Consider the following 13,541-nt stretch of genomic DNA (forward strand, 5'->3'; position numbering starts at 1 on the left):
GTGCTCCTCCACAGTGCCCTTCCACACACAACGCTCCCTCAAACTGATCCATAATACAAACCACCTTCTCTTTCATTACATCTCTCCTCTGCTGTGACTGTCGACAGGAAATCAGCCAATTTACATGTATTTCCTCCGTTTATAATTTTTAAAAAGCAAATGTCTATACAAATTGTACATGTCTGATGACATCCCTCACCTCTTGTATGTCACTTGTCTTCATAGATTGTAAATTCTTGAGGTTAGGGACTCAGGTTTTAGTATGTAATTGTACAGCATGCAGCACAATGGGGCCCTGAAGACTATTGTGGCATCTAGGATTAAATAATCATCCTGATTAACTTCCTATCATAATATCCCAAAGCTATTCACTACTGTGCACCATCCCTGTGGCAGATACTGCAACTGGTTATGTGCTGCTAGATGGAGATCTGTTATATAACAGCACCTGGGGATCTAGGGAGCTAGTTGTTGACCTTGTGCTAGCTCCTCCTCATTGTTTCCACCTGTTTGCATAGGCATCCAGGCTCTGCTTTGCAGTGAAGATCATGGATGCCCGTTAGGAAGTTCTCACCCCTGCCTCACACAGCCCCAGCTTTCCCTTTTTTTCCATCATTAAAAGTGTAGTCAAAATCCTGTCTTTGACTGCTCAGTCTGTTGCCATGGAGGTCATTGTGACATCACAGATTCAGCATTCTATGAATTACTTCCCTGCAGGCACAGATGAAGAAGCAGGAACCTTTTGTGTAAAACAAAACGTCTTTGAAAATCAGCAGACGTGCTTATGTTTCCCTTTGCCACACATATTAGGGTTGGATGTGTTACAACTCTGCCCTACTAAGGCTGATGCTTTATTAACCGCTGCCCACAAATCCCCTCCCCCTTCCCTGTGCCATCCGATTGCATAATACCAGCATGCATTTGCCCACAGCCAGTTGGTAGCAGGCTTTCACTTGGAAAGTTCTGCACCACTGACAACAGCAACCACTCTTGCCTCTGAACTGCAGGCTGCAGAAATCCACTATTCATGTCCATTGATCTAGTTCCCTAAGACCTCTCGAGAGAAGCAGTTGGGTCAGCAATCAAAGAACCATCCTTCACTATTCTATAGACGTTTTTATAAATGCTTATCACCTTAGTATCAGAGCACCTTCCAGTAGTGCATTAAGCATCATGACTGTCACATGTTATTTGTTCTTGCCGCCTCTCCCCAGAGGGAGAAACGTGTGCAGTGATGTCTTGTGGTAGGGTGTGTCTTTATATTTTAAATATACCTGTTGCTATGTGTTTATATTAGAGAAGGCAGTGCCAAAGTAATGCACCTTGCACTTACAGCAGAAAGTGGTGAGGTTTGTGGTGGTCCTTTGTTCCTGGTGGAATTCATTCCATAGTCTCAGACCACCGCTGGAGAAAGTTCTGTCTCCTGCATAGATGAGCTTTACTCTTATTGTTGAGAGTTCCATTGTACCAGAGGAACAGAATTGTCAATCGCAGCCTTTATGGAGCTTCAGACAATCTTTTGGATAGCCTTGGCTAGTCCACAGAGCACTTTGAAGATAAGGAGCGAGACCTTGAACTTGATTTGAAATTCTATGGAAGCCAGTGTAGGGAGCAGGGGCAAGTTTGATATGTTTGCAGTAGCCTGTGTTGCTCAGGTGTGCTGCAGTGTTCTGAACTAGTTGGAGTTTCCTAAGTGCTAAAGGTTTCATACCTAGGTGTATCTCATTGCCATAGTCCAGCCGAGAGGTGACAAAGGCATGAATAATTGAAGCCAGGTCTTCATCCACCAGGATAGGATGGAGTCTTCTAGCCAAGCAGAGCTAGTAGAAAGCGTTACTCGCAGATACTGCTATGCGAGAGCTTAGCATCAGTGCGAAATCAGAGTACTGCTAGACTATGGACTGAATTGACCTATTGTGGGTGTGTATCTTCAACCAATGAAAACTGCACGTGGTTGCAAGCTCTTCAAAATACTTTCCTGTATCCACCAGTATCACCACAGTCTTGCTAAGATTCAGCTTCAGCTAGCTGTTCATCTATGAGCTGATATCATCCATGCACTGAGCCAACTTGGTGGTGGTGGTGTGTTCCTGTGCGGTGAAGGATAGGTAGAGCTGTGTATCATCTGCATATTGTTGGCACTTGAGTCCATGTCGTCTGACCATTTCACTAGTGCTTAGATGTCAGTGTGAAAAGGACTGGAGAGAGAACTGATCGTTGCAGGACTCCACAAGTGAGTGGTCTAGTGGTGGAGATGCCTTTTCCCCATCACTGCTTTTTGGGTGTGTCCCTCCAGGAAAAACTCAAACCATTTTCATGCATTACCCTGGATCCTTGCCACTTCTCTTGAGTGAGATAACAGAATTTGATAGTCAACAGCATTGAATGCTGCAGAGAGATCCCAGAGGATGAGAATGAAGGAGTGTCCTCTCTTTGTCCATTGACAGGAGGAGATCATCCATCAGTGACACTAAGGAGGTTTCAGTTCCATGTCCTGGCCTGAACCCAGACTGAGCTGGGTTTAGACTGTTAGCTTCAGTTAGAGGGGCTTGTGGCCTTTTGCTAGCCTCTCTGTGAGCTTGCTCAGGCATGGGAAGTTTGATACTGGGCACTGTGTAGCTAGGACTGAAGTATGGGTTCGTCAGTATTGGTCAGACTATTGCGTGTTTGAAGGAGGAAGGGAAGATTCCTTCACACAGTGAAGCATGGCTCTTTCCGTCAGGAGTGGCACCAGTTGGTCATGACTCTCATTCACAACCTAGGAAGTAGTCAGCATGTTTCCCTCAGAGTTTAACTCTTGATGGTTTGGAGTGCATTGCATCTCTGAGGGATTGACTGAGCCATCAGCTCTCAGTCCTGCTTTACTATTCCACCTTGGCCATCTCTGTGTGATCTAAGCCGACAGATAACTCCCTGTTTGCATGAAATCCAGTTAAGTGTCTACCTTGCCATGTTCCCCTTGCTCCTTAAAGGAAGGGCTTCAATCCTACACCATGTAACCTAATCAGGCAGTGGAGGGAGTTCTCCACCCATTTGCTGCAGTCCTGAGACCCTGTGTAGCCTGTTGTGGCTGTGACTTCACACCTGCCCACTCGTTCACTCAAGGTCTTTGCCAATCTGAAATAGTCAGCTGTTGGGTTCAGGCAGCAGGCTATTCACCCATTTACTGCCTCCCAGCAAAGATGGGCAGGAGGGACAGAGAATAGGTGCAGCCTTGCCTTGGATCCATCCCCCATATTTACTGACCAGAGTTGCTGAGCTGGAGTGGTATAGACCTCCCTGTTCTGAGAAGCAGGAAAGACTTCTGTGACACAGAGGCTTCCTGGGGCTACTCCTGCACTGATCCTCACCCCCCCCCCTTGTTCTGGGCTGTGCCCAAACTCACAATCTAGCCCACAATTTTCAGTTCTCTGAGATAAAGTGTGCCTAATGCAGTGATTTCTGCTGTAGTCCACAAACAGCCTGAAGCAACAGCTCTGTGAGGTGAACTGCTCCATGCATCTCAATGGGATGTTAAGACCTACGGCTTTAGGAGCCCTGCCAACACCACTCCAGCAGAAGATTGTGTATGTTGCTGTAGGAGAAGAGTGCACTGAGCCCTGACTATCCACCAAGCAGTACATCCTGGGGAAGCTTCTCTTCCTGCTACCCTGGTCTCTCTAGGGGGATAACCATTCCAGCTGCTTATGAGGGGGGCACCCCACTGCTGCTCCTGCAGGGAGGAAGGGGGTCCATGCTACTGCCCCTGCCTCTAAGGGGAGACAGCCCCCCCTCCGCCACTACAGGGTTGGGTCTGCAGGAGTGAAGCCATGGAGGGGAGTGGGCCTGTGTCATGGTGTGCCCAGGGTCTTGCATTGCCTTGACCTGGCCATAGCCCCGAAAAGACACTCTGGCCACACTTTTTTGGAACTTCAAAAAAAAAATTAAACCGGAACCCGCTCCGTGTCCCAGACCATAATTCTTGTGTCAAAGGGTGTAGCAGAGAGTTACACTTCAACTCCTACTTCAGACACTGATTTTTTTTTTTTTTTAAACACAACTGTAATTCAAATCCCTGGCAACTATCCTCTTAAATTATTTGCAGCGATTAAGGGCTCAAGCCTTTGCAGTGTGTGCATGCTCCAAGAAAACAAGAGCAGCATAATATCCAAAGCCATGTAGGAATCACAGAGAAGAAACATCAGAATCCTTTTATGTATACATTACTGCATTCCCATCCCTAACTGCTCTGGTATAACTGGAAGCAAGGAGGGAGCCATCCCAGTTCCTGTGGTTAATAGATTTAAAAAAAAAGGATTAAAGTGTAGTAGTAAAAGGAAACACTTTAACAGAATGCATAATTTATCTGTGGAACTCACTGTCACAAGGTGTCATTGAGGGAAATAATCTAATAGGATTTAGAAAAGGATTAGACACTTACGACTAATAAGAACTTTCACAGCTACATTAGACAGGATCAGAATTGTACAATGGTATTAAACTTCTATGTTTCAGGGCCAAACTCTAACTTGCTTGGGATTATGTTGGATGCGCAAAGACTCAGGCTGAGGGCAGGTGTCCATGGCCAGGTGATTCCATAGTGGTTAATTATTGGGTTTCTTGTACCTTCCTTTGAACAACATAACTGGTCACTGTGAGAGACAGAATATTTACTGGATCAGACCAACAATTCATCCAGTATCAGCAGTTCCTAGTTTCTGCAGATAAACTTTCTACTTAGGATAAAAACTTTACCAATATAACTGCATCTATGGTAGGGGCTTCAGCTGGTACAGGTATGTTGGTCAAGAATCACACCTCTTCACATCCCTGACCACCATAGCTGTGGTGACAGAAGTCTGCAGTGCAGACTGGGCCTTAATGTGGGAAGTCGGAGTACTAAAATGACCATTGGTACAGAATTTGAATGGCTCAGCATTTAAATAAGAGGAGCACCTCTCCCTGTTTGTTCCCTGCTTAACACTGAGTTACATTTTAAACAGGGTGGAGTGTAGTTCAAGTCCTGGACCCTGGGTGAGAACAAATAAATAAGCCGGCCAGAGTGACAGGCTTTACGTTTTCTATCCTTCATATACACTGTACCTAAAGTGTGTTAGAATTTGAAGGTCCTGGAGTCAGGAGAGGATAGGCTCTAATGCTCTCTTGGGCAGAGCAGCAATCCATTGCTGTGCTGGCATCCATAGAGGGATGTCTGGGAGGTATGTCAATAATACAGAGGTAACTCTGTATCTGGTAGTAAAGGACAGGAGAGAAATTACAGCTGAACTGGAGGAGGGACTGGTTGCAGTCAGTCACAAAGGTACATTCCAGAAAAGTAACAGATTGTCAGGTGAAAGTGTTACTGCGCTCCTGATCAGGACAAGGATGCTGAGTACACAATGCTCAAACCTGAGGATAGATGGTGAGAGCATTCCAGTTCCAATAGTAAATGCCATGACGAGGCATGGATGAGGGAAGTCTTGAAGATAACTTGCTCCCAATCTCTACAGAACCTTATAGATAATCATGAACACCGTCAGCTGTACCAGGAGGTGAACGAAAGCCAGGGCAGGCCATGGAGCCCAGGTGTTGTGTGCCCACGTTAGCTTACTTGGTTTATTTGGCAGGATAATGCACTAGCTTTTAGCCTCTGAGTGATCATCAAGGGCAGCTCCAAATTGAACCCATTGGCAGAAATCCAGTGTGGAGGCAATAATGGCATGGATGACTATGTCAATGACTTCATCAGAGGAGAAGGGTCATAGTCTTCAAGCCAGCTTTAGATTCTTTTCTCTCTACTGCTGTCACTTCCTCCAGATGTTTCTCTCTTCCTACCAACATCCCCTCTATCTGTCTTGAGCGTGTTTAAGCTGGCCATCGTTCATTCCTGACCCCACTTTGGCCATATAGCTATTCCAGCTATGCAGCACCTTTTGTTGGAAAGGATCCCCAATAACTTTACACACAATATATGCTTGTAGAAGCTATTTGCCCAATAGATAGGTGTCCAGGACCTTGCTACCAAGGATCTGTTTTGCTGGCCCAACTAAACTAGAAATTCAGAGAACTTTGGCCTCTGCAGCAAGCCTCTTGTTCCTAAGCACCAGCCCTATGGCCATACTATCTGCCTAAAACTCCTTCCTGGTCTCCAGAGTCATGGTACAGCTAATGAATTTGCTGATCCCTCTTCAGATATTATCTGCTATTGCCCTACAGAAATGACACAAGAGACTGGAGCCCGATGGTTGGCTTTGGTAGAACTAATGGGAAAAAGAAGCATTTGAATGGCACTGACAGGAGGATAAAGCAACAGGGAAGGAGGATGTGACATGGAACTGGGGCTCTGGGGAGAGAAAGATTCAATATGGATGGAAAAAGCTTGACAGAGATAAACAATAACAAAGGGACTCTGGCATAGATTCAAAAGGCAAAACACAGGCAGCTGGGCTAGATGAGTATTGACTTTAAAAGATAAAGCTAGGTCAGGGATTACTGGGATAATTGTAAGTGGAGTCAGAAAGAAGGAAACCTCCAGAGGATTTAACCTGACAGAACAACAATAGCAACCATGACCAAAAGAGAGAGAGACAGACAGACTGGCTGCAGGGGAGAGAAATGTTTATGGAAGCAACATGACCTACTAGTTATTGCAGGGAACTAGGCTCTGCTCTTGGTTCTGCTATTGACTCACGGTCTGGCTATCACTTAGAACACAGAGCTCCTGAATCCCCTTTCCATGAGATTCAAAGGGGCTTGAATTAGAGGATCTTGTTTGGGGCCTCTTTCTACTGTCACCTTTTTATTTTGTTGGAACGAGGATTTATTGTTGCACATTTAGAGAGGGATTTTGCCACAAAGTCTGACTCATCTGCCTGCCATCATTTGACCATTCCTTTGGCTGTGTCCTAGTGGAAATTCTGTGAGGCTACTTTGGTTGGCCTCTGTTGATTTCATGTGGAGGGCCAGTAACTATAGGAAGCTGTAGCCCAATATACTCATTGCTGTGCTCCAAAACTTACCAAGCCAACTGGAAGCCATGAGAACCAGTTGAAAACTTAGATTGTATTGCAAAGATAACCCTAATGGAATTACAATTTTAGTCTTGTTCTAAAGGAAAACTGCAACTTCATATAACTGAGATTCTAGTCACTTCAGCTAATGAAAAAGAAGCATAAATCACCACAAAAACATCTTACTGCCTAAAAGGATAACTTTTAAAAAAAGAATAATTAGCATTCAAACAGGCCACTGCCCCCTTGTACGTCTGATGAAACTTTGAGACACAGAAGATCCAGTATAGCATTTGAATGCATGGGAAAGGCAAGAAACTTTCATAGCTGTTGTAAGTTAAGTGTTTACACATTCAAATGATGAGCTCCCTTTCCTGTATCTCAAACTATATCCTGATGCAGGACTTCCTGCTAGGAATTAGCTGTAAAATGATGGCTATCAGGGAGACATAAGCACCATTCATAATTGTGGTGATTGGAAGAGGGTGACGTTTCTGAAGAGATTTTGGAAACTTATTTTTACAAATAGGTGAACCTTACCAATAAGGATTGCTCACCTGTGCCAGCCAGACTCTTACAGACAGCAGCACAATGACCCTTTGCATCACATGGCAGGAATATCCAGGACTCAGGGGCAGCAGAGAAACAGTCCATCCTAGAAGGTCAGGTAAGAGAGTCTGTCCAGGAAGGTTTAGCTGAGAGGAACAGTCAGAAGCTGGGAGTGGAGAACTAGGCTGAAAGGAAAGGGATGGAGGCTTGGAAGAAGAGGCTACGTGGGACCCTCAGTGTTGGTATATCCACACCTCATTTAGCATTAATCAGCCGCTGCAGAGAGGGTGCCAGCATGTCATACAGTCTGGATTTTAATTTCATACACAGTCTCCTGCATGCAATAACAAGCAGGCATATTTACACAGCCTTGGTAGGTGTAGAGGAGGAGTAAATGAGAGCTGCTTCTTATTAGAAAGTTGTACTGTCACTTTAATTTTCCCTGCTCATCCTATTAAGGCAGTCCAGGAACTAGTCGTCAGCTAATCAGATTATTGCTAGACTTTATCAAGATGGCTATAATTAGCATCTTATTGGTGCGGAGCCAGAAAATCCCCTTTGTTTGCAGGCTTGGGATATGGAGGGGGAATATTTCATGAGAGAGTTGGTCTGAAAACTCTTCAGATCCTAATGATTCGCTCAGATCTGGAGTGTTAAAGCATGTGGCATTTCTCTAACCGTCACTCTTTGGGGGTATGTTGGGAACTCTGGCTAACATCTTTGAAAAGTGCAGCCCACTTGTGTGTAGGGGAAAAGAAGGATCTGATACAGCCTCTGTTCTGCCCCCACATTATAAAGCTTTCTCAAGTTCCTTTTCATCCCTTGTGGCTCTTTTTCCCCCCTGCCAGTTTGGAATCTTGTCATAGAATGTAGCAGAGGCTCTAAAGCCTCATCTTCCTTCCTGGGCTCCTCATCCAATCTCAATGGGCCTCTCCCAGGCTCTGTGGCCTAGTTTCCTTGCCCTGCCAGTCCCAGTTCTCTACCTGCACCCCAGCTCCTCCTCAAATTTGTTTCCCCTCCCCTCTCACATCCTTCACTTCCATCCCCCTGTCTCCCTCAGCACCTCATCCAGTCTTGGTCCATCCCCCTAAATACCTACTGGCTCCCACTCCCCCCACAACCTATTTCTCTTCCCAGCTCCTAGTCTCCTTGCTCACCCAGTCACAGGCTATTCGTCCACCATAACTTCCAGTCCCAGTTTTCCTCTGCCCCCTACCAGCCTCTGTTCCAGTTTCTGCTCTCCATCTCCCTCACCCCAAGTTCCTTGTCCCAATTTACTCCCCACCATGAGCCAGCTCTTGTCCCATCTCCATTCGACTCAGGCAACTTCCTAATCCATAAAGCCTGGGCCCAGGAAGGTGTCACTGAGAGCACAAGAGACAGTCTCCCTGCTCTCAGTTCTGGTGCCTGGACCCTGACCCAGACCTGGACCCAGCATGAGCAATAGTCCAGAGCAGCAATGGCAGGGAAAGTCCTGCTTAACCTCAGGCTGGAGCATGTCCAGCATGGACAGAATTTTCAAGGAATGTAGCAACTAAAATCTAAGAAGTGTCTACTCAGTGTGTCTGAAGCATGTATTTTTCCTAGGCTTGTTGCTTGAAATAGATGAACCATTTGGAAGGGGTGGAGTGGGGCAGAGCCAGGGGTTGAGCACCCCTGGCACAATGAAAAGTGGGCACCTGTGTCTATACTAGGGGGTTTGCTCTGGTGCAGCTACACCAGTGGCAAAAATCCCAGCATAATCCAGACCTTAAACATCTTTACCAAAACCCAAATACCCTTATTTTAGATTTCATTAGAAACCCCTAACTCAGCCCAGATTTACCCAAAAATTCACTGCTGGGGAGATTTCTATTGAAAAACAGGTGAAACATGGCAGTTTCAGATGTGCTTTGCTTGGAATTTTTGCGGTTCCTCAAAATGAAACTCCAGAGCCTTAGCTACACTAGCCGTTTTTCCTTTAAACTTCCTACCATTGCCAAGAGGGGCCTACAATGGTGCAAGATGTAGATTTGGGGCAGCTCTGCTAGCATTTTAACCGCTGTGGTGTTTTGTCTAATTCTGCACAGCGTAGGACTAATGAACCAAAGTGGCCACGTTCCACACATCTCTACTTAGACAGTAACATTCAGTTGCAAAATTAGGTGAGCAGGGACCTCCCTCAGAGCTTTTGCTAGCAAGAATACCTTGCCCTCCTGTAGCACATTTCACTTGATGATCTCAAAGCACTTTATAGACCACAGGTGCCGACTTTTCATTGTGCCAGGGGTGCTCAGCCCCAGGTCCTGCCCCACTCCACCCCTTCCCTCAATGCCACACCCCCACTATGCCTCATCCCCTCCCCCGAGCGCACCGCATCCTCACTCCTACCCCCTCCCCAGCCTCCTGCATGCCACGAAACAGCGCAGGGAGGGAGGAGGAGGAGCTGATCAGTGAGGCTGCCGGTGGGTGCTCAGCAGCCACCATTTTTTCCCCGTGAGTGCTTCAGCCACAGAGCACCCACAGAGTCAGCACCTATAGACAATAATGTAGAAGCTCAACCACCCTGTGAGCCATAGGTGCTGGAACTAGGGGTGCTGTCGGTGCTGCCGCACCCCCGGCTTAAAGTGGTTGTCATTATAAACAGGGTTTACAGTTTGCTTCAATGGCGCTCAGCTCCCCCACTATAAAAATAGTTCCAGCACCTCTGCTGTGAGGTGTGTAATTTTATAGATGCGTAAAACAGAAGCGAAGAGGTTATGTTTTCCAAGTTCACATAGTCACTAGCAGAGCTGAGAATAAAACTCAGCCAGACTAGGCTAACCATTAAACAACACTGCTACTGGAAAAGATTCCCTACATGCCAAGTTGGAAAGAAAAGTGCTTCTTCAAGAATGGTACATTCTTCCAAGCATTTAAGATGTATTGTAAAGGTTGTTGTGTAGGGCAGCACCAGTTTGATATCAAGGGAGAGGAAGGAAGGTCTGTATAAATCACAGTCTCATTTGGTCGTCTTGAGAACAGCCTGTACCTGAAAAGGCCTCACTGGAGACCTATTCCATAGAGAGCCAGGGTGATGAAATGTTTGATACCGTAAACAAACACTGCCAGCCACAGATATACAAGTCTATTTAGGAATAACAACTTTTTAAAAACAATCCTTCTCTGACTGACTTAGGAAGAAAGTTTTAAAAAGATGTATTATTAACAGCTTCAAGATTTACATTATAAAGTAATCATATCCACAGTCCTCTCTAATCTCTTATACTATGGAGAAAGTAGATGGTTCTCAATGAAGCAAAGTAAGTATAAGAATACATGCTGCTAAATATTTGTAAGGGACCTCCTTTGAGAGATATAGTTTAAAAAGTGACAGTCAGAATGGCCCCTTCTCACTCACCATAGCTATTTCCTGCACTTTCCAGTCAAATCCGCTCACTTTGCTGAGACAAACAAGTGTCCAGTATGTTAGCCCCACAGAACCAACTCCACTATGTCTTGTGCATCAGCAAAAGCAGCAGCAGCAGCTAAATTATGTTTGCAGAATCTTTATTGCTAATGACACAAGAAGGAGCCCAGCTAGGTTTTCAGAACATGGGTTGAGTTTGTGGAACTGCCAGTTTAAAAAAAAGTCATCAATAGAGCAAGTTTGACTATGGAATATTTGAGTAAATCTGTCATTTTTACAGACACTTCTATTACTATAACTGGAGAGATCAAGGAGCGAAAGAACCAGGGAAACTAAACTCCCCTTCCACTCACTCCAAGAGCTGGTCTCTCCAGAACAGGATAGGGCATGTTGGATGAGCAGCATGTGGGAATCTACTCCCAGTGCTGTACCTGTTCAGCGGATAAATAGAGGACTCCAGTCTCCAAGGCTGTCAAGCCAGCACTAAATTCACACAACCATTTTTATAAGAAGCTTTAAAAAAATAAAGAAAAACAAGACGCATTCATTTCAAGCTCCATTAGAAACGCAGCAAGAAAATCAATGTTGGACAAATAGGAGAAGACAAAACTGGATCAGGAAATACTTTTGCGCAATAATTTTACTACTCAAATAGTTGGTGAGTAGGTGCTTTGAAATACACTATGTTCTTCTCTACTGACAGCAACTATCTGTGAGGAACACATGATTAGGAGTTTCTGCTTAGAGCCATGAGGCCCTTTCATCCTCTTGTGCTGGCAGCACTGGAAATGGTTGGAGTGGGGAAAGGAAGAGCGTTGAAGCTTCTTCCACTAGAGGGAGTGAGCTCAACACAGCTAGGGCGCGGAGGGGCAACTCTAGAGCCCCATCTCGGGTTGAACAGGAGGTGGGGCAGTCTCCTCCAGCTGAGCAGCCAGTCTTCACTGTCTGTGCCCGGTGCCTGCCAACAGGGCCCACAGCAGTGCAAGCCTCCAGTTTAGGGGAAGTGGTGTTGCTGGCTAGAGTAAGAGACTGTTCCTGGTTCCTGTTTTCAGCTCTCTACTGATTCACCCCGATCTGGGCATGTCCTGTATCATCTCTGTGCCTCATTTTGCCCATAGGTTAAGATGGGTATTAAACATTCCAATGCCTGGTAGGAGTTTATATTTAATAAGATGAGGCTTAATTATCTAATGGGCCAGATCATACAATCCTTGCTTATGGATTCAGTAAGCAATCAGTGGGACTTTTGGCGTAAGGAAAGGCTGCAGATCAGCTCCACTGTTTGGGGTTTCAGATCTTCAGTTGAAAGGTGCCCCCACAGGGATCAGTTCAAAGATTTCCGTGCCATTAGCTTTACTGCCTGACTTCTAATCCACTGGATAAGAGGCAGCTAAAGGTCACTGTCAAACATCATATTTATAAAATAGAGTTCTTACTTGTATGTTTGATAACCTTGGATTATTAAAACTATAAAAAAAATTTAATCTAGTTTATTTTTCTACTTTTATGAGGCGGGGTGATCAATTTTTGTACTTTATTTTGCTTGGACACTGTGTTCCTTTTTGTTTTAGTCACCTTCACTTCTTGTTTCTCAGCCACTAGCACAGAGCTATTGGACTTGGAGTTGCAACTCTGTAGGGAGAGGGGTTTAAATCCCTGCTCCCCTTGCAAAAACAACCTATCCTCACTGAAATTGCGAAAATAAAACCTTTATATTCAGTTTGAGAAGCTGGATTTGATATTTAAACTATTTGACTGCGTACCTTTTGGAGCCATACCCCTAGCTCAACCTTTATCTTCATCCCACTGACTGTGGGGAGGTGAAGGAATAAGAGTCTAACAGTCCCTGTTCATTTCTCTCTCCCTGTTCTCATGTCCTGCAGCATGTCTGCTCCAGGCTGAGCTGGTGAATTATGAGCGAGTCAAGGAGTATTGCCTCAAAGTGCTTAAGAAGGAAGGAGAGAACTTCAAGGCACTCTATCGATCGGGCGTAGCATTCTACCACCTTGGTGACTTCAACAAGGCACTGCACTATTTGAAAGAAGCAAGGTCCCGACAGCCGACAGGTACTAGTAGCCACAAGATTTTCACACTCACAGCCTTTGCTCTTCCTTTCATTGAGCCAAATCCATCTCTGGTTTAGCTGCATCGATTTTTACCAGGGATAAACATGGCCTACTGTGTCTAGTTATATTTCCTTTCAAGAATTTATTGGTAGCACAGCAGCTTTGCAATGACATTGCCTGAAGGTATTAGCTTTTGACCACTGCTGAGGCTGCAGCAGAGCCTGGAAGATGGTGGTATTGCGGGGATGCTACCATTGTAAAGGAGGTTTCCAACCTTTTCTTTTTCCCCTCCCCCCCCCCCCCCTCCCAAAAGGAAGCATGTGGAGATGTCTATCTCCCCACTGCCTCCCCTCCCCCAGTCCCAGGGATTCCTGCATCTCTGAAAATGACCATCAGGAGGACACACCTGCATCTTCTCCACAGGAAAATTAAGAGGCCATTTGCCGTTGCTAACATCCACACTTTATCATCTCAGTGGAGGCAGGTCTCTGTGCCCCACTAGACAGGCACCCTCATCTCCCCCAATCACCAGTCCACGCTCTAACTTTT

The 13,541-nt window shown here is 45.5% G+C and overlaps 1 protein-coding gene across 2 annotated transcripts in view; it reads left to right on the plus strand.

Annotated features, from left to right (window-relative positions):
- The window catches only part of TTC9 (tetratricopeptide repeat domain 9), a 41,800-nt gene that overhangs the window by 15,119 nt on the left and 13,140 nt on the right, over positions 1 to 13,541 (plus strand). For both annotated transcript variants that reach the window (XR_010600625.1, XM_005305954.4), the window contains exon 2: positions 12,810 to 12,992. Coding sequence is in view for 1 of the 2 variants with exons in the window: in XM_005305954.4 (XP_005306011.2) it covers positions 12,810 to 12,992 (183 nt within the window). In the remaining variant the exon portion in view is untranslated. The remainder of the gene's footprint in view (positions 1 to 12,809; positions 12,993 to 13,541) is intronic.

This window comes from Chrysemys picta, chromosome 4 (genome assembly GCF_011386835.1).
Source record: "Chrysemys picta bellii isolate R12L10 chromosome 4, ASM1138683v2, whole genome shotgun sequence".
NCBI classification, from domain to species: Eukaryota; Metazoa; Chordata; order Testudines; family Emydidae; genus Chrysemys; species Chrysemys picta.